Source organism: Vitis vinifera, chromosome 10 (assembly GCF_030704535.1).
Source record: "Vitis vinifera cultivar Pinot Noir 40024 chromosome 10, ASM3070453v1".
In the NCBI taxonomy this organism is placed as follows: Eukaryota; Viridiplantae; Streptophyta; class Magnoliopsida; order Vitales; family Vitaceae; genus Vitis; species Vitis vinifera.
The window spans coordinates 10,254,228-10,281,966 of NC_081814.1; the positions used below are offsets into that span (position 1 = coordinate 10,254,228).

A 27,739-nucleotide genomic window follows, 5' to 3' on the forward strand; every position below is an offset into this window, starting at 1 on the left:
TGCAACCAAAAACGGAGTTCATGTAAATAAACAAAATGTTAAATCTACATTGCTAATTTACTTGTCACAGAAAAGACAATTTTCCAAGAGGTGATTTACACAAAATGATACAGATGCAGCTAATCTAAACTAAAAGGTTAACAATTGCCCATGAAAAAATGTACAATTTGTCGCCCAATTGTGTCTCAATGCCAGTGAAGCATAGTTTTTTCCAGATGAGATAATTTACCGGCCTACTCGTAAGCTTCCGAGTCCTCAATTTCTTCATCCTCTCCACTTTCCTGCAACAAAAATATTATTTCTTATAAAATGAAATAAAGCATTATTTTCCATGTCAACCATTCCACATTCCGGAACTCAGCTGACAACCAGGTTCCCAACCATGAAGAACACCAAAACAAGTTTACCTGTCTCTTGATATAATCTGCCATGGCTCTATCAAACTCTGCTCTCTTTTCAGTAGCTATATCGTAGTATTGAACCTTTTCCTATTAGACAGGACAGAACAGAAAAACACATAAAAACTCCATTTCTTTGCCTTTGTATAAATACACAAATAGGATACTTTCCAATGAAACAACTTTAGCTGGTTCAGAAAAAGAAAGCTATTGATCTTGTAAATCTAATATGAGATGATTCACAGAATATTTATATATTTTTTTTTTTATAGGTAAAGATAAATATGTATAAATTATAATAGAAAAGGGTACACCATAGTACACAGGACCTATTATGCAAGGAGCATAAAAAAGAATGCCTCGTAAAAAGTACACAAAAAACACCCATGACACTCAAGAAGACCCAACCCACTCTCCAAAAGTAAAGGCATTGAGCCTTCACTTACATACATGCTAACCCAAGCAGAAAGATTACATGGGAACGAAAGTTTTAACTTTTGATCATTTTGTACCTCGTCTTCAAAAGCTTTTTTATTACACTCTCGCTAAATTGTCCAAAAAATGTAAGAGGAGACGGCTTTACACCTTTTTCCTTTTCTTCCCTACAAAGGAGTCATGTCAACTTAAAAAGGTATCTTTTATCAAGGAAGAGATCATTTAATCTACATTGAATAAGGAGAACAAAATGTGCCAAAGAATCCTTGCTTTATAGCAATGAAGAAGAATGTGATAAATAGATTTGCCCTCCAATTTGCATAGATAGCATCTATGCACTAGTGATCTCCCTCTCTTTTGGAGATTGTCTAAAGTCAACTTTTCTCCAACTTGCTTTCCAATGGGTTCCAGATAATGTTTGTTGGAAAAAGGGGCCGCCCTCCCCACCTTCAAGGCTGCATAGAAAGATTTGACCGAATATAGTGCTTTTTTTGCTTCTTTCCAAATCACCTTGTCATTATCTTCCCTTCTAACCATCTTTCCTTACAACATTAAACAAAAGGTCTCAACAAGTTCCAACTCCCAACTCCCAATCATTAAAATACCTTGTGAAACACGGGGTCCAATGTCCCCCTCCTCCTAAGTCTTCCCACAAATCCGCCACCCAAGCTTCCTTTGACAAAGCCGATGCATACAAAGAAGGAAATGAATTACACAAGTGCTCATCCGCACACCATCTATTCTTCCAAAATTTAACACTTCTATCATTATCCACTTCAAATATTTATACAACATAAAAGGGTTTTTTTATTCTTTTTTTAAGAAAATAAAATGATAGCCATTCAGGAGTTTATGAGGCTAAACTAATGAGCGAACTGAAGGAACCAACACTAGAAGTCATGCAATCATGCTTGTACTTTTAAGCCAAGGTTCAATTAAAAAAAAAAAAAAAAACCTCACTTTTTTTGTGTGAACAGGCTTTCTGAAATGTTGAATCACTTTCCGAAACAATAATGTCAATAGACATTCCAATGACATAAATAACCAACAAACTCAGTATATTATAAGCCCAAACCTGCTGTGTATGTGTATGCAAGGAAGGGAGTGAGTGAGAAACCCTTTCTTGCTTCCAAATTTGACCAGCCATTTTCAACCCAACTAAAAACCATCAGATTTCCAATAGATATTGGTTTTCCATATGAATGTTCTTAAGCCTACCAAGGGGGAAGTTGTCTTAACCAAGGATGAAAATATTGATTTTGACAGATATATCAATAACTCGATTTTACGGATATATCGAGATATATCGTGAAATATTGGTGAATATTTTTACACAAAATATTGGTGAATATTTTTACACAAAATATTGGTAACATAAAAATTAATGAAAACTCATGAAAATATTAGGAAAAACTCAAAAAAAAAAAATTATATAAGTAAAAATAAACATTTTGAAGTTTTTTTTTTTTTTTAAAAAAAAAATCGATATATATCATTTGTCATATTTGATAATAATATTCTTTGTGTTGATAAAAAATATAAATTTTTATAAGTGTACATTCATTATTAAGTTGCATTATATATTATTTTACAATAATATTGTGATAACATGTCTAATTTTAAAATATATTATAATTAAAATTATGATCCATTTTAATTCAAATATATTCAATGATATGAAATAAATAATAATATATGTATAATTTTTTTAATATTTATATTTTTATATTTAATAAATATATAGATTATATAATAAAACCTATTAAAAAATTATGGTTTTTTTTGTTAATAAATTAAATCAATTTTAAAAATAAAATAATTAGAATTAATTTATTTAATATATATATATATATATGTTGGTGCATATATATTAACAAGGAGCAAACGTGCTCCAGTGGTTGCTAATGGTGCCACCTGAACCTTTTGTATCAAGTACAATAAGCTTATTTTTAAGGTTTGACCACATTTGATCAATGGCAATGACTATTTGACCGAGTCAGTCCAATGTTGACCAAACTGACATAAGCTGAAAAATCGGGAAAATAACCGATAATTATAGAAATATCACCAAAAAAATCCAAAATATAACTAAAAAATCATCATATCAATATTTCCCCACGATGTTTCACTTTGATGACAATCGAAATCCAATATTTTGATGAAATATCGCCAAAAAATCACAATTTTTCCATCCTTGGTCTTGGTAATGGCCCATCTTATTAACAAATTACTATCGCGAGTTCTTAACTTTCAATCACTCATGAGTCAACTTTGTACGGTATATCCCTAATTTGTTGACCAAAGTTGTACAGCCCTCCCAGAATTTTTTATTGTATGGTCTTTGTTCGCATTCATGCTCATAAAACTTGATCTTAGAGCCCTTTTTTTTTATAGGTAAAGAAAAGTCATATATTAAGTATAGAGGAGACACAAAAAATAGTGCTCTCAAAGTATATAGGAAGTATACAAAAAAAAAAACTTAAAGACTCGAACTAGAGGGGGAAGGAAAGAAGCAAAAAAATCACCTACCCTTACTTAGAGCCTAACCAATCAATGAAGCTTACAAGAGAAATAGAGCTCATATCTAAAGACACCCTAGACCAAGACCACAGATTACATACAAAAGAATTTTTCAATCTTTGGATCGATAACTCCTCATTGTCAAACGCTAACAAATTCCTTTCCTTTCACACTGTCCAAAATAAACATAAAGGGGTCATTTGCTAAGCCTTTTTACGAGCTTTACCCACACACAACCCATACCACCCAAGAAGAGTCTCCTTCACTGAACAAGAAAGAATCCAAGACACACCAAAGATAGAGAAAAGAAGATTCCAAATAACCCAAGTCTTTGCACAGTGAAGAAGAAGGTGATCAACCGTCTCTACTTTAGAAAGGCAAAGAAAACATCTATTTGCCAAAAAGTCTTGATCCTAGAGCCCTTAAGCATGTATTTGTCCAAAAAGGAATATAAATGTTATCATCCAACTTCTAAAATATTTTTCGTGTCTATAGATGTTGTCTTTCATGAAAGTTGGTCATTTTTTTTCAACCTCATCTTCAAGGAGAGCCATTTGCAGAAGATCATGAGTTTTTTTCCGAGTTTATATATCTCACACATTAAAAATTCTCCTAAGTGACTCTAAACAGGCGCCTATTCTTATCTTAAGCTCTCTTAGTTGTTCCCTGAGTCATCCTTAAGACTCACTCGAGCCCACCAACTTCAAACTCATGGTTCCTTAATTTGTTGGTCCCTGATTCTATCATCCAATGGAGAGAGAGGGAGAGATATGTTACACCGCTTAAGGTTCACTCTAGGAGAATACCGTCCACTCTTGAACCTTTAAGTGTTACTCCAGTTATCAACTTGGACAAAGGTACTAAAACTTACGTCTAGTTCTAATATGTTTGATGATCTCATTTACTATTATCGTTAGAAAAGGTAAGAGACATTGTACTCAACGCTCTTTAACCATCTTTGTTTCATTTGATAACTTTTTTGAATCTTAAAGAGCATTTGTTACCAAACTTAACTCCATTGACATACCCAAAACTGTTCAAGAGGTATTGGGAGATGAGAACTAAAGGAAAGCAGTGAATTGAAATAATAATAATAATAATAAAACCTAGGAGATTGTGGATCTTCCCGTTGGGAAGAATCATGTGGGGTGTAAGTGGGTGTTCTCAATAAAATATAAGTCAAATGGGACACTTGAGAGGTGTAAGGTGTAAGGCAAGATTGGTAGCTAAGAAATATATTTAAAATTTATGGGATAGGTTACCAAAAAACCTTTGCTCTGATGGCAAAGATGAATACTATTCGTACACTGTTATCCCTTGCTACTAACTTTAATTAGCCCTTGCAAAAGTTCCATGCAAATAATGCATTCCTCCATGGGAATTTAGAGGAGGTTTACATGGAGATACTACTTGATCTAGAAGAAAATTTCAAAGGAACAAGGTTTGTTGAATTTAACTCCTAATGGTGATATTTTGTTTCAAAATTCTGGGAGGATGACACTTATGATTTATACAAATGTTAATGGGCAGGATTAATCAGTAAAAGGAGCTCAACATCTAGCTATTGTACATTCTAGGGAGAGAATTTGATAACCTAGAGGAATAATAAATAGTTCCCGGTTGCTAGGTCAAGTGTCAAAGCAGAATTTCAAGCCATGGTGCATGGAATATATGAGCTTATTTAGATGAAAATTATTCTTAGTGATCTTAGAATTAGCAAGGACCTATAAAGCTCTATTGCAACAAGAAGTCGGCTATTAATATAGTCCACAATCCAGTTCAACATAACTGGACAAAGCACACTGAAGTTAATCGTCCTTTCATCAAGGAGAAACAGGATAGTGGGTTGGTATACATCCCCTATCTATCCTCAAAAAGATAGTCAGCCAACGTACTAACCAAGGAACTTGTGGCTAAACCATTCCAATCCATCACAAGCAAGCTAGGAATGAAGAACATTTATTCACTAGCATGAGAAGGTGTTAGTGAATCCGTTTAGTAATCCTCAAATTATTTGAACTATGTAGGCTAGAATTTAATTTGGATTTTTTTTCTTTTTCTATACAAATGACTTGGCATTTCCTATAACAAGGGGCTAATTTTTACCTTTAATTAATGGCCAATTTAGTGGAGTAATTTTAACCCTATAATAGAATAATTTCCTTTTCGTTTTCCCATTGTAAACATTATAATAAGTTGTTAATATACCCAATGAATATACTAATGTTATTCAGAAATTATTCTCTATTTTCACCATCCATAATTTATTATAGCTTCACAAAACCTGATCCAATACATCCATTCAATCTAAATAGGCTAGGCAAGAGTCCAAAAATCATTTTCTTTTATTAAGGTATGCTTGCTACTAGAAGTTTAGAAGAGTTAAGGGAACCTAGGGAGTGCTGGATTATGCAGGGGTAGAAGGTGTGGGACAAGTTCAGGATGTTTTACTGGTGCTGGAAGCCTAAAAGAAATATTGGAACATTTTGGCCTTTGTGTAAAGTGGGTGCAAATGGGAGAGAAATGGTGCATTTATATCAATTATGAGTTATGAGAAACAATTACTAGTAGGTTAGTTACAAGAGATCAACTATTAAGCCAAGTATGAGGTTTCCCACTAAGAGAATATTGACAAGCACAGAACATGTAGGAACAACTATGAACTTGATCTTCCTATAATGCTTGAATTAAGGAATTAACTAAATTGACCAGAAATCATGCAACAAATATTGCATGTTGCAATAAAGGCATAGGCCAAAGAGTGTAACCAAAGGTGAAGGATGATCCTGAAGCAACAGGTTCAAACCAAGGTGCTTACCTAAGTGAACAATACATTAATTTTTCAAATACAATAATATTTGAAAAATATGGACCAATTTAATAGGCTGAGTAAATACAAATGCTTATACATATAGTCTTTGTTACATAGATAAATAATAGAGCAATTATTAAGGTCAGACATGGTTTAATATATACAAGTTAAAAGATTCCAGATGCTCATCTACTATTTATTATAAGTTCTGCTTTCCAACTGCTATAGATAGGTGTCTCATTTCAGCCAGACGGGTTGTATCTAATCACCACATAACTACCATAACAAGTAAACCCTACAACACATATGCTAATCACTGAAACCACATACATTTCCACAAAGTAACATGATCTTAAGGCCACAAGAATTAGAATCCTATATCTTCATGGCTCTATCCCCTTTCCAGGCCAAGGGAGGATGGTGTGAACCAAAATCCCAACCTGTGGGTGAAAGATTGAGCTTCTGGACTGCCCAAAAGACACAAATGCTTAACTAGGCCCAAACACAAAGAAAGAATCTGCCAACTTCATTCCTCCAAGCTGAAGGAGCCAGCTCCATGACACAGCTCTGTACAAGTGTCACCTCTATCTCCATGGATCACCCTACACCGTTTTGTCTAGGAGCAGCACTCTGAAGCCAATATGCCTACTTGGTTGGAAGCAAATCTTGGGGATCCTGTATAAACATGGTGCACCTAAGCAACAGACCCAATCTTCCCATTGCCTAGTACTTGAAACTGGTAACAGGTCTTGACAGCAGCTAGATGTTCCCACTCAAACAATACACTTTACACATCAAAACCATCTTAGCATTTTGAAAAGGAGCAAGACCTCAAATTGTCCAAAGGACATGTGTCAACTGTCAACAGCACATTAGTGACAACGATTCCACTTTGAGCCATAAAAAGGGGCTTTCCTCCGTTTATAAGAGATGAATGCAAAATCATCAGAGGGAATCTCAAGCTCCTTTTTTTTATTGATAAACAACCAAACAAACTCACTCCTTGGGATCACTGCCAAATTCTCCAAAACCCTTATATCTCTTCTCAAGCTGATTATCTCCCCATAGACTCAAACACCTCAATGGCCATGTGGCCAACCTCTTCTCCTACTTAAAACCATAAATCAAGCTAGCTATTGAACTAATTCACAATCTTAAGAGTATCAACAAAGCATTAATCAAATAGCCAGTACTTTCTTGGATGATTTAAAGATTTTCAACAACATGGTCCAAAGTTTCAGAAAAGTCATATTTGGATCATTCCTCACTGTCCCAATCCATTATTTCTGTTTCAGCACTCAATTGGCACTAAATCAAAGATGATTCAGCCAACTCAAATGACTCTGAATTATTACCAAAATGAGCAGCAAGTCATCATACCATGATTTATCATTGGACGATGACGATGACTTTGAGCCTCCACATCATTCAAGGTGGAATTCGACTATGCATTTTTTGTACAAAAACTATTGAACTTGAAATAGTAGTTGTTTAAAATTTTGAATATTATCATCGACCAATCTATATGTGTGCTTTTGATTATTCAAACAATATTAAATTTAACAGATTTTTTTATTAATTTGTTGAGTTCATCTAATTGTATTCATTTTCCAATAAATTTGCATTTTTTATTTTTAAAAAATTGATTTTTTTTTTTTTTTTATAGGCCAACACACAAAAAGCATATATTAGAATAGAGCACCTTGAGGCTGACCCAAAAGCATACAGGGAGTATACAAGAAGCGCCAAAGGGCATAAAAAAGAAGAGGAAATACAAAACCAGCCCTCAACTAGCACCTAGACAATCAAAAAAACTGAGTAAAGGAAGAGGACCATCATTTACAACCGACTTAGTCCACAACCAAAGGTTACATACAAAAGAATTTTTCAACCTATGAATTGAAAGCTCCTCATTATCAAAAGCAATCTTGTTTCTTTCCTTCCAAACCGCCCAAAAAATACACAAAGAGGCTACCTTCCACACCTTTCTGCGCTTCTTGCCCAAGTTAAAGCCACACCAACCACTAAGGGTATCTCTAACCGAAAAAAGGAAGGACCCAAGTAACACCAAAAAGAGCAAACAATAACTCTCATAACACTCTTGCCCTGGAGCACTGAATAAGAATATGATCAATTGAATCTTCTTCCTCACAGCAAAAGAAGCATCTGTTAGCTAAAAACCGGCCCCTCTTTTTGAGTTGATCCAAAGTTAGCACCTAACCCCAAGAAGCTTTCCAAGCAAAGAAACACACTTTAGTAGGCACACAAGAACTCCAAATAATGCTATTAGGGAATTGAACAACTCTTCTTCAAGCTAGAGTACTATAAAGAGATTTAACTGAGAAAAACTCATCCTTAGTCTCTTTCTATAGCATTCTATCTTCCAAAAGAGGATTAAGCCTCCTACCCCTAATTGTCAAAAGTAATCTCTCCACCTTCTCCACCTCCCAGTCATTAAAGGGCCTAGAGAAGCTAGGACTCCAAACCCCTTCTTCTCCCAAATGATCCCACAACTCCTCTAACCAAGCCTCTTTATATGATGCAAAGGCATACAAAGAGGGAAAGAAGTTACAAAGAGTGAAGTTCCCACACCAATTATCTTTCCAAAATTTCACCCTTCTACCATTTCCCATAGAAAAGACCACTTTGTTTTGCAAAAGAGCACCTTCCTTCCTTATATCCTTCCAAAGGCCTACTCCAAATCCCTCCCTAACATCTCTAGTATACCAACCCCCTTCTTCCTCCCCGAACTTCCTACGAATGACGCGCCTCCAAAGAGTCTCCCTTTCATTCGCAAAGCACTAGTTCCACTTACATAAAAGGGCCCTATTAAGAGTAGACAAACGTCTAACTCCCAAGCCACCCTTCCTTTTGTCCAAATACATGGTATCCCATTTTACTAGATGAGGCTTCCTCTCCAAAGCTCCTCCTCCCCACAAAAAATCCCTTTGAATTTTTTCCAATCTTAAACTAACCACTCTAGGTATTCGTAGTAAAGATATCAAGTATATGGGCATACTTGACAAGGTGCTACGAATTAGAGTAATTCTCCCGCCTTTGGAGATAAATTGCCTTTTCCACATGGTAAGCCTTTTCCGAAATCTCTCTTCCACCCCATCCCAAACGGCCACGGACTTGTGATTTGCCCCCAAAGGAATCCCCAAGTAAGAAGTTGGCAGCTTTCCCACTTTACAACCAACCTCAAGAGCCAAAACCTCTAGATTCTCTACTCTCCCAACCGGCAAAATTTCGCTCTTATCCAAATTGATTCTCAAACCTGATATGGCTTCAAACCACATCAACAACCAGCTAAAATAAGTCATCTGATCTTGGGATGCATCACAAAAAACTAAAGTATCATCGGCGAACAGCAAATGAGATACCAAAGCCCCGTCTCCACTTCTTCCTTTTATCCTGCAGCCTGAAAGAAACCCCCCTCTCATTGCTCTAAGGATGAGCCTACTAAGGGTCTCCATCCCAATCACAAAAAGATAGGGAGAAAGTGGATCCCCCTAACGCAAACCCCTTGAACTATTGAAGAAACCCGTTGGAGGGCCATTGATTAAAACAGAAAATGTTGCTATGGAAATGCACCAAGAAATCCAACCAGTCCACTTCTCCCCGAAACCCATTCTTTGCAATACCAACAACAAGAAATTCCAATTTAAGTGATCGTAAGCCTTCTCTATATCCAGCTTGCACAACACCCCACTCTCATTTCTCTTAAGCATCGAGTCTATTGCCTCATTGGCAATTAGGGCAGTATCAAGAATTTGTCTTCCTTCAACGAAAGCATTTTGAGTTGAAGACACCACCTTTCCCACAACCTTCTTAAACCTATTAGCTAACATTTTTGCCAACAATTTATACAACCCCCCTACCAAACTAATTGGTATGAAATCTCTAAGGTCTTTCGCACCCGCCTTTTTAAGGATAAGAACCAGGAAAGTTGAATTCAGACTCCTTACAAATCTGTCATGCTCGTGGAACTCCTTCAAAAAGCCCATAACCTCTTCTTTCGCAAAATCCCAGCTAAACTTCCAAAAGCTGAGAGAGAAACCATCTGGACCAGGCGCCTTGTCCCCGTTCAGATCTGAGAGGGCGGAGAAGACCTCTTCCTCTGTAAAAGCCTCCTCCAATCTAGCTGCATCCTCACCATCAATCCTATTAAAATCCAACCCTTCCATAGATGAAAAAACCCTTCCATACTGGTTCTTGAAGGCTCCAACCACACCCCCCTTAATTTCCTACTCTTCTGTTAACCAGGTTCTATTAATCTTTATCTTAGACAAACAATTTCTCCTTCTATGGGAGTTGGCCATCTTATGAAAGAAACCAGTATTTCTATCACCCTCCCTCAGCCACACTTCTCTTGATTTTTGCCTCCAAGAAATCTCCTTCATAAGAGCCCATTTCTCAAAATCCCCCTTTACTTCCTTTCTAGCTTCCAGCTCCTCCATAGATAAAAGACGCATCTTCTACTAAGAATCCCAGAAAACCACTTTGTCCAAGGTCAATCTCTTATTCATTCCCACCTTCCCAAAAACATCCTTGTTCCAAGTTTTTAAGATGGCCTTCAAAGCCTTCAATTTCTCTACAAGGATGAAACTAAAGAATCCACTGAAACTTAAGCCTTGCCACCACCCCTTCAACAGATCCTTAAATCCCTCCTCCTTAAGCCACATGTTTTCAAACCGGAAGGGGACAGGCCCCCTCCTCACCCCTCCCCCATCCAATAGGATGGGAAAGTGACCGACACCGGCCTAGGAAGAGTACTCTGCACCACCCCATTAAAATGGCCCTCCCAATCCTCCGACACCAAAAAACAATCAAGTCTTGACTTGGTTTGACTGTTCAACCCTCCACTCCAGGTAAACGGATCCCCCTAAAGAGGGAGATCCCTCAAGTCCAGGTCATCGATCACCTCCGAAAATCTTCTCATTGAAGAAGACACTCTCCCTCCTCTTCTATGCTCATTCGGAAACCTGATCATATTAAAATCTCTTCCAATACACCATGGGTCATTCCAAAGCCCACGGATGGCCTCTAATTCTTCCCAAAAAAATTCTCTATATCTTCTCAAAGTAGGACCATACACTCCTGAAAAAGTCCATCTGAATCCATCTTCACAATTCTTGAAATGACAAGAAATGGAAAAAAGACCCACCTCCATCCCCATTAGCTCTAACACTCTATTATCCCATAAAACTACCACCTCTCCAGCTGCACCCCCAGCATTCAAAGCTCCCCACTCCAGAAATCTCCCCACACCTAGGCTTCACACCACCCCTAAAGACATCTCAGTCATTTTAGTCTCCTGAAGGCAAACTAAATCCACTTTTTGGGATATAATTAAGGCTTTAATTAATTTCCTCTTATTTCTGTCATTCACCCCTCGAACATTCCAAGATAAAATCTTAATCTTCATTTAAAACATAAAGTTCTATCCCCTCCTCTTCTGTCCGACCCTTTCTTTCTGCTCTCCCCATCGTAATTAATCGAACATTCTAACTTTTTTACTTCCCGATCAAACCTAGTCAATCCTAGAGTTCCCTTTTTCTTGCCTTGATCTCTTCTGGTTTTCGATCTTAGCAGCAATTTTAGGATTTCCCCTTCAATGCCTTCTGTTGAGAACCCCAATGACTTACTAAACTTCACCAAGCTACTTTCATCCCAATTACTACCAAGAACCTCCCTTTCTTGCATTTCCTCAATAGCTTCCGGCTTATTACCCTTAGACTTTTCCTCCTCTGAGTCCATCACCCACGGACTACCATCATTCAACACTACGCACAACGGAGCTTGAAAACCAACACCTTTAATAGTCTCTTCCAATCCCGAAGGGCCCCTCACCACCAAAGCCCGATCACACCCAGAAGAAGGAGTAGAAGAGAAGATGTCCCGGACCCCCCCCCCCCAAAAGTCAGCGAGATATGGCTCGTACCTGGATGCCTCGGATGTCAACGCTTCGTCAGTTATCAGCGCTCTAGCTTTCATCAGAAGAGCCTCTAAAACCCACCAATCCCCTCCGTGACAGCAGGCGACACCCACGTCCTCTCTAACACGAGCACGCGAAGCCTCCTTTGTAGCCCTAGCTTCCATCTCCGCTACCTCAAAAAGGGAATGAGCCCTAACTCCTTTTATCCCCTCTATCGCATGTCGAAATCCCATTCCGGACATACCCTCACAGCCCACAAATGAGCCCTTAATGTAAAAGGGCCTCTCTTCACAACCCAACTGCCAACCTTTTAACATAATGGGCCTTGATTCCACCGGCCCTTACAACTGGGCTACCTCATAGGCTGTCTTATAACTTCCTTCCCCAATCTCGCTTCTAAACTGGGCCTCCCCAAGAACAGGCCCAACTTTAAGAACTTTGGGCCCCAAACCAAATCCACCCCCTTTGACCACTTTTCCTGCACCTTGACCCTTATTCCCTAGCTTATCTTCTCCATCAGTCGCCTCCATACCAGGCCCCCTTACAGTGGGGTCAGAGGAGAAAACTGTAGCTCCTTTTGAAGAGCTTCCACAGGACAACTCACCCTATACTCCAACCTGCACCATGGGTTGTGCCTCCTTTTCCAACACTCTTCCTCTGCACACGGCACATGATCCACTCCCTACTTCTTCTTCATCCTCTATATCACCCTTCTCATAAACACTTCCCGTCGGCACCACCTGAAAAAACCAAGGCGGGGTTTCCCACCACAGCTGGACTGAAAAACACCCCGACCCCACCACTAACTGGACGAAGGTAGGTAAATCCCTGCCGACCACCTTCACCAACAATCTAGCCCATTGCAATTCAGCCATAAAATCCGTATTTTCATCCACTGCAATGAGACCACCACAACCATCACCTATCAATTTAAACACCTCGCGGCTCCATAGATGAAGAGGAAGACCCACCACTCTCACCCAAGCCTCGTTAGCATTGGCTCCATTACAAAAACACCCCACCTCTGGGTGCCATTTTCCCAAAAATAAGACATTGTCTTTCACCCTTCTCTTCCCTCTTAACAAAACACGCTCGGCTTCACTTAACAATTCAAACTCAAATAGCAAAAGCCCTCTTCCCAAAACAACTATGTTCAACTTTCCTTTGAGGCGCAACAAAGTACACACGGTGTATATTGATAAGGCCAAAAGGCAAGCAAGAGAAGAAAAGAGAAAAACAAATACCCACCACCCTAACAACAACCAACCCCCAAGAAGATGAGGAAGCCCTTAACAGGAAGGCCCAAACAAGATAAAAATAGCCCACTCAACCCCAACAAAGAAACCCTTTCCAAGGGCCAAAAAATGAAGGTGTCTAACTACGATCCTGAACCATTCCAACCTAGCATCCCTCTCCCCTTTCCCCTTGTAGTAGACGGTAGGGCACTGTAGTTGATTGAGCACTCTTAACTTCAGGATCTCCCTCTCAAACCAAGATGAAGCCAGGGGCTTACGCTTTCCCCCTGACACCTTAACTCCATGCCCTTTTCTTGATTACAATTTCCTAAGAAGAGAACAAAGCTCCTTCTCATAGCCTGCAACTGGCATCCCCAAACAATTAGTGAGCTTGAAAAAACTACTAAGAAGGCTAGCAAATTCCACCCCCCACCACCTCCCAAGTCCTTAGGAGAAACCACCTCTTCAGCCTTGACCTCCAAGCCCTTACTTGAAGGCCCCATCCTTGTCCTTTAAAGTTCCAGCAAAGTGCCATCTTGTAGCATCAAGGGTTGTCATACAAAATCATAAATTAAATAGAAGAAAAATATAATTTTTGCTTAAGGGAAATCTAAAAATGGAATAAGGAAGAAAAATATACATTTTTCTTAAGGGAAATCTAAGAATGTAAGAAAGGGGGTGATTTTTTGCTCTCTCTTTTCTTTTTGGCCTTGTTGCCTTGTATACGTCATGTATACTTTTAGGTGTACTTTTTTAGGCTTTCTTAATACAATTACTTTTACTTATCAAAAAAGGGAAGCCAACAACTTGGATGTTAAGATAGTGTCCAAGTCCCAAAATGCATTTGTGGAGGGAAGGCAAATCCTAGATGCCTCACTGATTGCGAATGAGGCGATTCATTCGATGCAGAAAAGTGGGGGAGGTGGCATCCTTTGTAAGCTGGATATTGAGAAGGCATACGACCATGTAAATTAGAGTTTTCTTCTTTGGTCGATGGAAATGATGGGTTTTGGAGCTAAGTGGATTAGCGGGATTCAGTGGTATATTGGTACTGTCAGTTTCTCCGTCCTTATTAATGGAACTCCCTCAGGATTCTTCCAAAGTTCTCGGGGATTGAGACAGGGGGATCCTTTATCCCCCTACCTGTTCATGATTGTCATGGAGGCTCTCAGTTGTTTGTTCAAGAGAGCGAAGGAAGGGGGGGTTTTGTCGGGGTGGCAACTTAGTGATAGAGGAGGTGCGAGAGTGGAGATCACTCATTTGCTATTCGCGGATGACACTTTAGTATTTTGTGAGCCTTCCATTGATCAGGTGTCCTACTTGAGTTGGCTCCTCATGTGGTTTGAAGCCATGTCAGGGTTGAAGGTGAATTTGGACAAAAGTGAGATCATCGCGGTAGGAAGAGTGGAGAATGTAGAGGAATTGGCCCTTGAGTTTGGTTGCAAGGTTAGCAAGTTCCCATCTTCTTATTTGGGACTTCCTTTGGGTGCTCGTTATAAGGAGGAGGCAATTTGGGATGGGGTTGAGGAAAGGCCGAGGAAGAGGCTTTCTTTTTGGAAAAGGCAATATATCTCCAAGGGGGGCAGAATGACCTTAATCCGGAGCACTCTGTCCAGTATGCCTATCTACTGTATGTCCCTGTTTCATATGCCAAGGAGTGTGAGTTTGAGATTGGAGCGGATCCAAATGGACTTTCTTTGGGGTGGTGGGGCCCTAGAGAGGAAGCCCCATTTAGTGGAATGGTCTATTGTTTGCTCAGATAAACGAAAGGGTGGTTTGGGTGTGAGGAACTTGGCGTTGCTAAATAAGGCACTCCTATGTAAGTGGAGTTGACGTTTTGCGGTGGAAAAGGAAGCTTTGTGGAGGCAAGTTATATGTGCAAAGTGTGGGGAAGAAGAGGGTTGTTGGAGGTCCCGTGTTGTGAGAGGTACTTTTGGGGTTGGTTTGTGGAAAGCTATTAGGAGAGGTGGGGATGTGTTAAGCGACAATTTGGTTTATTCTGTGGGAAATGGTAGGAGGGTTAGATTTTGGAAGGACAAGTGGTGTAAAGATGATCCTTTGTGTACTTCTTTTCCCTCTTTATTTGCTATATCATCGGCTAAGGAGGCTTCGGTGGCAGATGTGTGGAGCCATTTTGGAAGGGGAGTGTGGGCTCCTAGGTTCTCAAGGCGGCTTAACGATTGGGAAGTGTTCAATGTGGAGCGTTTTCTATTAAGGTTGCAAGGGAGGAGGGTTTGTAGTGATGTGGAAGATCAAGTAATTTGGACTAAGGCAAAGGACGGAAGATTTTTTGTTAAGTCTCTTTACAAGGAGTTGGAACCAGAAAGACTAGGGGATTTTTTTTTTTTTTTTTTTTTTTGATAGGAAACAACAAAGGAATATATTAATAGAAAAAAGAAGTACAAGAGAAGGATGAGGATCCTCCCACCAAAGAAAACTAGTCTACAAGAAACCGAAAACAAGAAAATACACTGTAATAACGAACAACTTCTCTAGGCCAAACCAACCCATCGGAATTACACGTCGTTGACCAATCAAGTTGTAACACAATAAGGGGGGTTCCCTTAAAAACCTTGGAACAAAAAGCCCAAAGAGAAGCAAGGAAAAAAATAGAATCCCAAAGATTCTCTAAATTCCTTGCTTTATCCTCAAAAATCCTCGCATTTCTCTCCCGCCACACAACCCAAATTAAAGTTATGCACGTTGCTTGCCATAAAACTATCCCTCTCCTCAATAAACCAAAGCCACTGTAAGTGATGGATAGCATGTCGGAAATGCTCCTCGGAGGAACCCAATCCATCTTAGCTAACTGAAATAATCTGTGTCATAACCCCAATGTCAAAGAACAATGTAGGAAAAGATGATTTGCTGATTCTCCATGCCTCATGCACAACTTACAAATATCAGGACTAAGAGCTTTGTGAGGTCTTCTCAATTGTAGCAAGTCATTAGTATTTACCTTCTTGTGTGCCACCAACTAGACAAATGACTTAACCTTGAAAGGGACTTGAGAATTCCAAACGAACTTAGTAGGGAAAACTGGAGGAGAATCAGAGCAATGAGATAAGGTACGAAAGAAAGATTTGACTGTAAAAAGCCCTGAAGAAGATAAAGACCAAGATCTCGCATCTGGAATCGAAAATGTCAAATGCAAACAATCAAGTGATCGCATGAGACCTTCTAAATCTTCTATCTCAGGATTAGATAGGTTGCGGCGAAAGTTAAAGTTCCAAGAGAAGGGACAAGTAGATCTAAGAATTGAAGAAATGGGAATATTTTTATCTGTGACTACTCTAAATAGTCTTGGATATTAGGAACCCAAAGATTGATCCCCCCACCACAAGTCTTCCCAGAACCGAATTCTATCCCCATTTCTTACCACAAACCGAGTAAACTTGGAAAACTCCTGAAAGACTTGTGCAATAGCCTTCCAAGGACAACGATGTGACCATCTGACTATTGTGTTGGCATCCCATTCATTAGAGTGTGATCCGTAAATGCTTAAAATAACTTTATACCATAGAGTTGAACCCTCCCTAGGGTACCTCCACAAACATTTCCCTAAGAGTGCGACATTTCTTAGAGCTATTTTCCCAAATCCCAAACCCCCTATTGCCTTCGGCTTACAAACTACATCCCAGCTAACAAGATGATCTCTTTTTCCTTCCCCAACCCCTGACCATAAAAAATCCCTTTGCAATCTCTCAATCTTTGCAGCCACTGAAGCGAGTATCTTAAACAAGGAAAGGAAGTAGCAAGGCATGTGGGTGAGGCAAGATTGGATAAGAGTTATCCTACCTCCAAAAGATAGAAAAGCCTTTTGCCACCCATCTAATCTTTTCGAGATCCTCTCAATCACAGGATCCCAAAAGCCACAAGCCTTGGGATTCCCTCCCAGAGGAAGACCCGAGTAGGGAATAGGCCATCCAGAAGCCTTGCAATCTAGCAATTCAGCCAACCTAGAAAGATGATTCCGATCAAGATTGATGTCATAAATGTTACTCTTGTCAAGGTTAACCTTAAGCCCAAAAATTTGCCCAAACACTAGCAATAAACTCTTGAGAGTCTGCAAATCTTCCTCATTAGTGTTAGAAAAGAATATGGTATCATCTGCAAATTGCAAATGGGACACCCTTGTACTATTCTGACCCACCCTGAAACCCTCTAATGAATTTCTTTCCTCTGCTCTCAACAACATCCTGCTCAATACATCTGCTACTAAAGTAAACAAAAAGGGGGATAAAGGATCGCCTTGTCTTAAGCCTCTAGATGCCTTGACCCACCCTTTAGCGTTTCCATTCACTAAGACTGCAAAAGATACCGTAGACAAACAGCCTCTCATCCATTTCCTCCATCTAGGACTAAACCCCTTCTTCTCCAACACATGATCCAAAAAATCCCAACTCACATGATCGTAAGCCTTTTCAAAGTCGATTTTGAGAACGACTCATTTCTCCCCTGAACGTCTTTTCTCATCCACTATCTCATTGGCTATGAGAACTGCATCCAATATTTGTCTCCCTTGAACAAAAGCGCCTTAAATAGAATGAATAGTTTCGTGTAATACCCCTCTTAGACATCCTGATAACACTTTGGCTATTATCTTGTAAAGACTAGTGATCAAACTAATAGGTCTAAAGTCTGAGATTTTCTTTGTCATGCATTTTTTGGGCAACAGAACTATGAAGGAGGCATTAGTGCTTTGATTGATGATCCCGCTACTGTGAAACTCTGCAAACACTCTCACTAAATCCTCCTTGATCACATCCCAACAATCTTGAAACATTGCAATGGTAAAGCCATCAGGACCCGGCGCTTTATCCCTATCCAACTGAAAAATGGCCTTATGAATCTCTTCTTCAGTAAAAGGGGAGTCCAATCTAGACTAGGGGATTTTCCTACAAGAGTTATTTGGAATTCTTTGGTGCCTCCAAGGGTAAGTTTTTTTGCTTGGGAGGCTACGTGGAAAAAGGCCTTAACCTTGGATCGTATTCAGAAAAAAGGGTTCTCCTTGGCTAACAGATGTTACTTGTGTCTAGCAGAGGAAGAGTCTATTGATCACATCCTCTTGCATTGTGGGCTGGCCAGAAGTTTATGGAGCTTACTTTTTTCCCTCTTTGAAGTTTCATGGGTGCTCCCCTCTTCAATTAGAGAGGCATTATTGGGATGGTTTGGGCCTTGTGTGGGAAAGGAAAGGAAGAAAGTGTGGTTTTCAGCTCCCTTGTACCTTTTTTGGATTGTTTGGAAGGAAAAAAACAATAGGGCGTTTGAAAACGAGGAGCATACGATTCATGGGTGTAAATCGTTTTTCCTTTGTAATATGTGGGCCTGGGACTAGGGGGTTATTTGACTCTTGTCCCTCTTCCGTTGTAAATTTTGTAGATTGGTTAGGCCCTGGTTAAGGGTTCTTTTCTCTCTCCTTTGTATACTACTTTTGTATACTACCTGTATACTCTGGGGTGCTTCTTTGATGTGCCTCTTTTCTTTTAATATATTTCTCTTTATTCATCAAAAAAAAAAAAAAGAGGTCAATGCAAAACAAGAAAAATAAGGTCTTTTAACCAAGGAAGATCGAGGACATTGAAGATTAAAAGGGAAATCAAGTGGTTTACCTGAATTTACAAAATCAATTCAACACAAAAATATAGGGTCTTTTTGTAATCTTTCAACTTAGGTTAGCATGTGCAAGTGAAGGCTCAATGCCTTTGGTTGCTTTTTGTAGATTGCAGGAGGTCTTGTTGTGAGTCAAGGTGGTTCTTTGTGTCCTCTCTTTCGAGGCCTTCCTTTATGTGCTCCTTGTATACATCGATGTACTTTGGTGTACTTTTCCTACTCTTAATTTATATATACCTATCTTTACCTATAAAAAAAAAAATCAAATTATGGTATTGGATGATGATGATGAAGCATAAAAGGGCAAATCAAATAGGGAAATAAAAGATATGAGGGTTTGTATCAAGGAGGACAAACAAAATAAATGGAAGGAATTATACAATATTAGAGTTTTTTTTTTTATATATATATAGGTAATTATACAATATTAGAGTAGTTTCAGGAAAGACTCATAGAGGTCTATCTTAAATTGGTTGGAGTTTGAAACAAACAATCAGTTACAAAACCATTTTTGGATTAGAAGAGCACTAGGAAATGGACGCATATTATTGTGTATGGAGGGAGGAGGGGGTGATTTAGAATCCAAGCTTCATTAAAAAGATGAAATTCAAGCCTAGGAAACAAAGAAAATGCTTCCTCTTTCATGGAACAACTGTATAAGAATGGGAACAATCAATATAGAGATGATTTTCAATGAAAAATTGTCCTTGGATAATAATTTCTCCAAAATCCTTTCACGGAGCCATAGATAGGTCAGGGATGAGAGTAACTTTCAAAGAAAATCTGGGGTTTGGCTCCCACAATGGCAACATTCTTCATGTGAATGGAAGCTCAGAGAAGGATTCTAACCATAGACCGATTTATGGGGAAGGCAGGAACATTCCAAATTGATGACGTGTAAGGGGAATGGAAAAGTGCAATAACCTTCCTGCGCTTTGTTCAATGACTAGGGACCTCTGGGCTTTGATCTGCATTCTATTTGATATAGTTGTTTTCTTCCATGTTCTCTATTAGGCAAGCCCTAGTTGATTTGCATGGGAAGTTTGCAATAGAAGGAAAATGTGTAGGACAGCTGCTCTGTGCTTAGCATGATGCATTTGAAGTAATAGGAGAACATTAAAGGAGGTTTAAGAGCCAGTTTGAAAATTAAAAGAGAACAAACTCGGTCTTTATTGCTTGATAGAAGAATCTGGCTCAAATAGCAGAAATCCTTCTTCCAGCTCACTGAGAAATTGTGGGACATGGCTGGGTGCTCTGCTGGTGATTTTCTTCTTGACAGTTTCTTTCCTTGTTTATGCCTAGTGTCATTTTTACAGGACATGGCTAAGTAGGTCTGGTGCCCTTTTTATATATGATAATTTCACCAAATGAATTTTTTGTCATTTTCGCTTTTTTGGAAAAAAAAAACTAATATAAATAACGAAATTCAACCAATGCAATCCAAACTAATGAAATTCAACCAAGGCAATTAATAACCAACAAGTGGAGCAAAACCACCTAAAATGAATCTTGATTTCACTCTAAATGATGACACTAAGATTTGATTAACAAACCTGAAATAATATAAATAATTCATGCTAAGCTTGATTAGTGTACAAACCTCATATGTCATTGTTTTCCATTTCTCTCCACATGCCTTGCCAATCTGAAACATGCAGGTGATGCAAATTTCATGTGCCCAGAAAAGGGAAAGAAAAAAGATAAGGGAAAAGGAAGTCTCTTAGAAAATTTATGCCTACATACATCACGCATTGACTTGACATCTGGATTCTGTTCCTGAAACTCCTTGCGAAAATCCTCCCTTGAGAATCAAAATAAGATGGGGTAAGACTCTAAAATTCACATGGAATTACATTTTTACACAAATGAGAACACTTATTCTAATTTTCTAAAATTCATGAGAAAGAGGGAGGACAAATAAGGAGATTTGGATAACTTCTTGCAAAGACAGACACACACAACACCCCCACAACCTTTTTTCTCTTCCCCCCTTCTCTCTCTCTTTTCAATAATTAGATATTTAATCAATAGATCAAAATTTTGGTTGGTGAACGTTCTATGGACAAGGGGAAGAATAATGGAAACTATTTGCCTTCTCCATCACTTCATCTTCTGCATTAAGCATTCTTCTGACCCACAATATTGCCAATTTTCAAGATTTCCAAGGAAAGTGGCCTAGTTCTTCCTGAATCCGTTTTCCTTCCAGGGAGTGTCACTAACATTCAAATTTTTCCAGATTCAGTGGCTTAAGAGGGTAATGTTTCTATAGTTTTTTTTTTTTTTTTTTTTTTTTTGATAAGTGAGGGCAATGTTTCTATAGTGAACACCAAGAAAACTAAGGCCTAACTCCACCTTAGACCAGCCCCCTCCTGTCAACTTTACATATCCCCAGCCCCATAGGTGAAACAAAGAGGAACTTATCTTTAACAGAATTAGGAGCATTAAAGCATTTTTGGTCTCTATGAACCTGAGGCCTGAAGGTTCTATAGGATCTTTTAAACCAAATGGCGGGTTAAAATGTCAAGCATGGCCTGTACTGAAAGTCTTTTCCGAGGAAAGTAGTTTAGGAAATCCAAAGGCAATTAAGTAGAAAGTGAGAAATGAGTATAAGTGCAGACCATATCAGATGCTTGGGCTTTTAGTTGTTTTGAAGATCATTACCTAGAATTTTGGAAGGTTGAGCTCTAGGAAGAAGAGAAGGCTGTATGGAAAGTCCTTGGTAATGCTCCCCAGATGTGGCAATGCTCCAAGGAACCAAAATAGAGCTTATTTATAAGGAATTTTGAAGCTAAATAAGGTTCATCTTTTCACTTCTCTTTGGATCTTAATTACCAAAGAGTTTGCTAGGATTTCCCTAAGTATCATTAGGTAGGTGGAGGTGCAGTTTACTCAGGGAACCATAAAAAATAAAAATTAAAATTAAAAAAATAGTACTAGCAATGTTTTAAAATGCTAAAGGTAGTCTTGAGGTGTTTTGTACAAATGAAGCAAGATGTAATCCTCAACTTAAACAAATATGTATAATAAAAAAAGTTATCAAAGAATCAGAAAAATCCTCATAAAGTTACTAGAAAATTGAATGCTGAAAAAGGCATAAACTCTATAGTGATAAAATTAATTATTTGTCATTGTTAATAGTTTCTAATTTGGTTTGTTTTCTCTCCTCTAAAATTTGGCCATCTCCTATGGTTTCATCAAATAATTTCAACATTACTTTCACTATTACTAGTAAGATCCTCTAAGGAAAATATTCATATCCAGTCATATTATCCTCCCTATCAGTGTTAATATCCATCCATTCTTCTTCTTTATCCACTAATTGGGTATTTTTTCTTATCTATCAATAGAAATATAATGATTATAAACGAGAAAACCACTAGGATAGTCAACAATTCCCCTATTCTTTTTTCTTAATTTCTCTTTTTCCCTTCCATTTAAAAGATAAATTGGAAGTCAACTAAACCCTTACTTCGCAAAAGGTTTAACTAAGTTGAGACCCAATACAAGGCTCATGACCTATATCAAAAGCCAACAAAAGCATAGATGATAATAGACCCTATTACAACTCATTGAATATTAAAGATTAAACCTCTTATAAAATATATACCAAAAGCTCATAAAGATCAAAAACCCTTTGGATATTTGACGCTAAATAGCCTCCAAAGATGTAAACCTTGACGCGGAGAGGCTTAAGCCTCAATTACTCGAAGGCTAATTCATAGAGCCTCACCTTGAGGCTCACCTCAAGGCATAAGCCTCAATAGCCTTTTTAAACACTGATTATCGGCCGGCTGGTGGCAAGGTTTTAATTATAGTGGGTCCTATAGTTTCATCTTGACAGAAAAACTGAAGGCTTTGAAAATTAAGCTGAAGGTATGGAACTCGGAAGTCTTTGGCAAAGTGGGGGTGAACAAAGGGCTGGCTCTGGATAAAGTATCCTACTGGGACAATCAGGAGCAATTTAGAGCTTTAAATGAGCAGGAGCTAGAGGCGAGAAAGGAGGCTAGGGAGGAATTTAAGAAATGGGCTCTTATGGAGGAGACTTCATGGAGACAAAAATCGAGAGAAATTTGGCTGAAGGAAGGCGATAAGAACACGGGATTCTTCCACAAGATGGCAAATTCGAACAGAAGGAGGAACTGTTTGAAAAAAATCAAAATCAATGGGACTTGGCTTTCAGAAGAGCATGACATCCAAAGGGGTGTGGTGAGGGCCTTTAAGGACCTCTTATCAGATTCTGGAGGATGGCGCCCTTGCTGCAATAATATTGAGTTTGACAGCATTGGGGATGAAGAGGCAGCCAGGCTGGAGGAGAGTTTTTCTGGGGATGAGGTGTTCTTGGCCCTTTCAGATCTGAATGGGGACAAGGCCCCTGGTCCGGATGGGTTTTCCCTTGCATTTTGGCAATTCTGTTGGGATTTTGTCAAAGATGAGGTCTTGGGCTTCTTCAAGGAGTTTTATGAGAGGGGTAAATTCGTAAGAAGCCTGAACACCACTTTCTTAGTTTTAATCCCAAAGAAGTGTGGGGCCGAAGATTTAAGTGACTTCAGACCAATCAGTTTGGTGGGGGGTCTCTACAAGCTGCTCGCTAAGGTCTTAGCCAATAGATTGAAAAAGGTGGTGGGAAAAGTGGTGTCCTCTTCCCAAAATGCCTTTGTTGAAGGTAGGCAAATTCTTGATGCTGCATTAGTTGCTAATGAGGTCATAGACTCCGTGCTGAAAAGAAAGGAAAGGGGGGTCTTGTGTAAATTGGACTTAGAGAAGGCCTATGATCGGATTAATTGGGATTTTCTGCTATCAGTGATGCAAAGAATGGGTTTTGGGGAGAAATGGATTGGGTGGATTAGATGGTGCATATCAACTGCTTCGTTTTCGGTTTTGGTCAATGGTTCTCCTACCGGTTTTTTCCGGAGTTCCAGGGGGTTAAGGCAAGGAGATCCACTCTCTCCTTACCTTTTCGTCTTAGGAATGGAGGCCTTAAGTAGTCTCATCAACAGAGCAGTGAGAGGGGGCTTTCTTTCAGGCTGTAGGATAGGGGGAAGGGAAGGTGTCGGGATCCAAGTCACGCACTTGCTGTTTGCCGATGATACTTTGGTCTTCTGTGATGACTCCCAAGAGCAAGTGACTTTTCTAAGTTGGTTATTAATGTGGTTTGAAGCCACTTCCGGACTGCGCATTAATTTGAACAAAAGTGAGATTTTGCCGGTGGGTTGTGTGGAGAATGCTGAGCTATTGGCAGCTGAGTTGGGCTGCAAGGTGGGATCTCTCCCTTCCACCTATTTGGGGCTCCCTTTGGGAGCTTCGTATAAGTCTGTGAAGGTTTGGGACGGAGTGGAAGAGCGGATGAGGAAGAAACTTGCCTTGTGGAAGAGGCAATTCATTTCTAAGGGAGGGAGACTCACTCTTATCCGGAGTACTTTGGCGAGCATGCCAACTTACCTTATGTCATTATTGCGCATGCCAAGAGTGGTTAAATTAAGACTTGAGAAAATACAAAGGGACTTTCTTTGGGGAGGGGGAGCGTTGGAGAAGAGGCCCCATCTTGTTAAGTGGGCTGTTGTTTGTACTCACAAAAAGATGGGTGGTTTGGGGATTAGAAATCTCTCCATTCTTAATAGAGCCCTCTTGTGCAAATGGAGTTGGCGTTTTGCGGTTGAAAGAGACTCATATTGGAAGCTTATTATTAGTACGAAGTATGGGGTTGAAAGAGGAGGGTGGAGCACGTGTGGGGCTAGGGAGGGCCATGGGGTCGGACTTTGGAAGGAAATCAGCAAGGAAGGTTTGCTTCTGCTCAATAATGTATCTTTCTCGGTGGGGGATGGTAGAAGGGTGAGGTTTTGGAAAGACATTTGGTGCGGGAGCACCCCCCTTTGTGAGGCTTTTCCCTCTTTGTTTGATTTAGCGGGTTCTAAAGATGCGTGGGTTGCGGACTATTGGGATCAAATGGGGGAAGTGGGAGGGTGGACTCCTCTTTTCCTTAGACCTTTCAACGATTGGGAAGTGGAGGAGGCGGAGAGACTCCTATCGTCCATTCAAGGGAAGAGGGTGGATGCTGATGGGGAGGATAGGATGCTGTGGAGAGGGACGAAAAATGAGATTTTTACTGTTAAATCTCTTTACAAGTCTCTTGATCATAGCTATGCAGTATCGTTTCCGGGTAAGATTATTTGGAGTCCGTATGTTCCTTCAAAGGTGAGCTTTTTTGCTTGGGAAGCTTCTTGGGAGAAGGTCCTTACTCAAGATCAGCTTAAGAGGAGGGGTTGGATTCTAGCCAATAGATGTTGCTTGTGTTGCGTTGAAGAGGAAACGATAAATCATATTCTTGTTCATTGTTCTAAGACGAAGATTTTGTGGGATCTTTTGCTTTCTCTTTTTGGGGTCAATTGGGTGATGCCGTTTTCGGTGAAAGACACTCTATCAAGTTGGTATGTCTCTTTTAAGGACAAGAATCATAGAAAGGTTTGGCGGGCAGCTCCTCTCTGTTTATTTTGGACAATTTGGAAGGAAAGAAATAGGATAGTCTTCGATAACGGGGCTTTGTCGACTCAAAGATTGAAAAACTCTCTTGTTTGTAATCTCTTATCTTGGGCTAATTCTTCTATAGTTGTAGGCCCTTTATCTTTGTTTAACTTTGTGGATTGGTTGGGTTCTTGTTGAGGGTCGGTGAGTGCTTGTGTTTTTGTTGCTTGTTTTAGGTATCTCTTGTATACTCCCTGTATGCTCTGGGTTGCCTTTCAAGCTCCCTTTCTCTATTATATCTTTGTGCTTTTGCCTATCAAAAAAAAAAAAAAAAAAAACACTGATTATCGGCCATTGGGATCAAACTATTACACCACCCCCAAACCCACTTAGTTACAAGGAGATCTTAAGCTTAAATTTTATGGCGTTATTCAGAAAACTTGGGCCCAATGGATATAGGGGGAGACTATTAGAGACTTTTTTTAGGGGACACAAGCTACACTTCTTCTCTAGATGACCACAGAATGGACTAGAAAGTGACTGGCTGAGAATTTTGCATTATAAGAGGGCTGAAGAGAAGCCACTACCATGGGGATTAATAATCTTCTTGTTGAATGGTACTATTCAATGGTTATTCATTGGCCCATCATGGGTAGTAGAGATCACAATTATTCAATCATCGTTCATTGGGCCTAGCACAGGTCATTTGCATTATGATACAAACATTGGAGGAAGAACCTATATACATCCTGAGATGTGGATGCCTCTTCCATTGGGGCGGCAATATAGGCTAAGAGGCAAAAAAGGTTGCCTAAGAGGATTGCTGGGACCCTTTAAGGTTTTCCCTCTTGAGTTGTAGCAAAGCTGGTGGTTGGGTATCTTTTTTTTTTATAGGAAACGACAAAGAGATATAATGATAGAAGGTGGTTGGGTATCTTAGCATTAGCAATGGGAGATATTTAACAAACAAGAAGTGTCAAGATAATTCCCTGAATTATACTAAATGGGCAACAGTGGAATGGTCCTAGATAGATATCTCCAGTGAAGAAATAACCTCAGAAAATACTTCTAACTCAATCAACCTATAATTTGGGTATTAACACATGCCTTATTTTACAATAGAAACCTAGCTTTGCAAGTTTTAACCCTCCATTAATTACTCTCATCTTTTAGGATTTACAAGTGTTTGATGAGTCTCTTCTCATTAGCCCCTTTCAAACCCTATTCTTTTCATATGACCCTTGAATTTTATGGTTTCCACTATAGCCACAATACAAATCCATTTTCATAAAGTCTACAAATTAATAGCAATGCTACTAGTTTGCGAATCCATTACAAATTGAACTTTCTCCCTCCAAACTATACAATGATAAATAAAGAAATGGACCAAAAAAATTTAGATGTTAAAAGCGATTCCACGAATGGAAACTTACAAGAAGTAGAAGAACGCAGTGGGCGGTTTCTTTGGTTTCTTGGAGTCTACTCTCTGGGATCTCTTCTTCGTCTTCGCTTTGGCCTTATTTCCTGATCTAGGTTTCTTCTCTTTCTCACTAACTCTGCTCTCCATGACCGCCCTCTTAATCTTCTCGGTTGATCTTACCCTCAGCACCATCCTCTCCGTTGATGTTACTCTCAACGCCATCTTCCTGGACATTTACAAGAAACTCGTCGTTCGGTTTCCGAGAAAACGCAAGAAATTTAAAATAAAAGCAACATTTTGAGGCGAGAAGGTATAAAACCCAATTGAAACAAGCTTGAAGCTTTCTTTTTTCCTTTTGGAAAACCCAAAAATAATAATAATAATAATAATAATAATAATAAATCATATGACTCATAATCTCTTCTCTTCCCTTTTCTTCTCCGTTCCATGAGTTTCAGAGTAACAGAACTGTGGCAGAAGAAAAAATTAAGGGAAAAAAAATGTGTGAAAGCAAAGCGAGAATAGAGAAGTCGATTACTCTTTGGTCATTGTATTAGGGTTTGTAGCAGGAGATGAGACTGAAGAAGAAGCTGGGGAGCGTTTCTTAGCTTTCTTCACCATTTTTGGTGTTGGCTGTTCGCACTCTAACCCGCAGGAAGCAGGATTTTTATTTTGCGGTGCCACTGAATTAATTAATTAAAAAATTAAATAATAATAATAATAATAATGCCAAGGGAAAACGGTGACGTTTTGAGTTTTGCGAGTCGCCTAGCAATGGCAACCTGCGGCCTTGGAACATAAGATGACAAGGAGGTTTTTTTTTAATATACTAGTAAGAGTACACGTGCTAAAACACGTGAAAAAATATGAAAAATGTGTAAGTATATGAATTTATTTTTTAAAAACTTA

At 39.1% G+C, this 27,739-nt stretch overlaps 1 protein-coding gene across 2 annotated transcripts; it reads right to left on the reverse strand.

Annotated features, from left to right (window-relative positions):
* Window positions 1–27,629, reverse strand: LOC100264012 (high mobility group B protein 14). 2 transcript variants are annotated; one of them, XM_002275872.5, is made up of 6 exons: window positions 27,369–27,629; window positions 26,844–27,056; window positions 20,695–20,752; window positions 20,552–20,596; window positions 408–488; window positions 1–281 (listed from the first exon to the last, which is right to left on the reverse strand). In XM_002275872.5, the coding sequence occupies exons 1-6, from the start codon at window positions 27,449–27,451 to the stop codon at window positions 234–236; spliced, it is 528 nt and encodes a 175-aa protein (XP_002275908.1). In that variant the 5' UTR covers window positions 27,452–27,629; the 3' UTR covers window positions 1–233. The 2 variants fall into 2 exon arrangements, with proteins under 2 accessions (XP_002275908.1, XP_059596082.1); XM_059740099.1 differs by having other exon boundaries at window positions 1–488.
* Between the last annotated feature and the right edge of the window lie 110 nt (window positions 27,630–27,739).

What these genes read in the sequence shown, in the direction of transcription:
- LOC100264012 (XM_059740099.1), bottom strand. Translation starts at nt 27,451, where the DNA reads ATGGTGAAGAAAGCTAAGAAACGCTCCCCAGCTTCTTCTTCAGTCTCA. An exon ending in CCTAATACAATGACCAAAGA is followed by an intron (nt 27,057 to 27,368) that starts GTAATCGACTTC and finishes GTAAATGTCCAG; the next exon opens with GAAGATGGCGTTGAGAGTAA. An exon ending in GGAAAACAATGACATATGAG is followed by an intron (nt 489 to 20,551) that starts GTTTGTACACTA and finishes CCTGTCTAATAG; the next exon opens with GAAAAGGTTCAATACTACGA.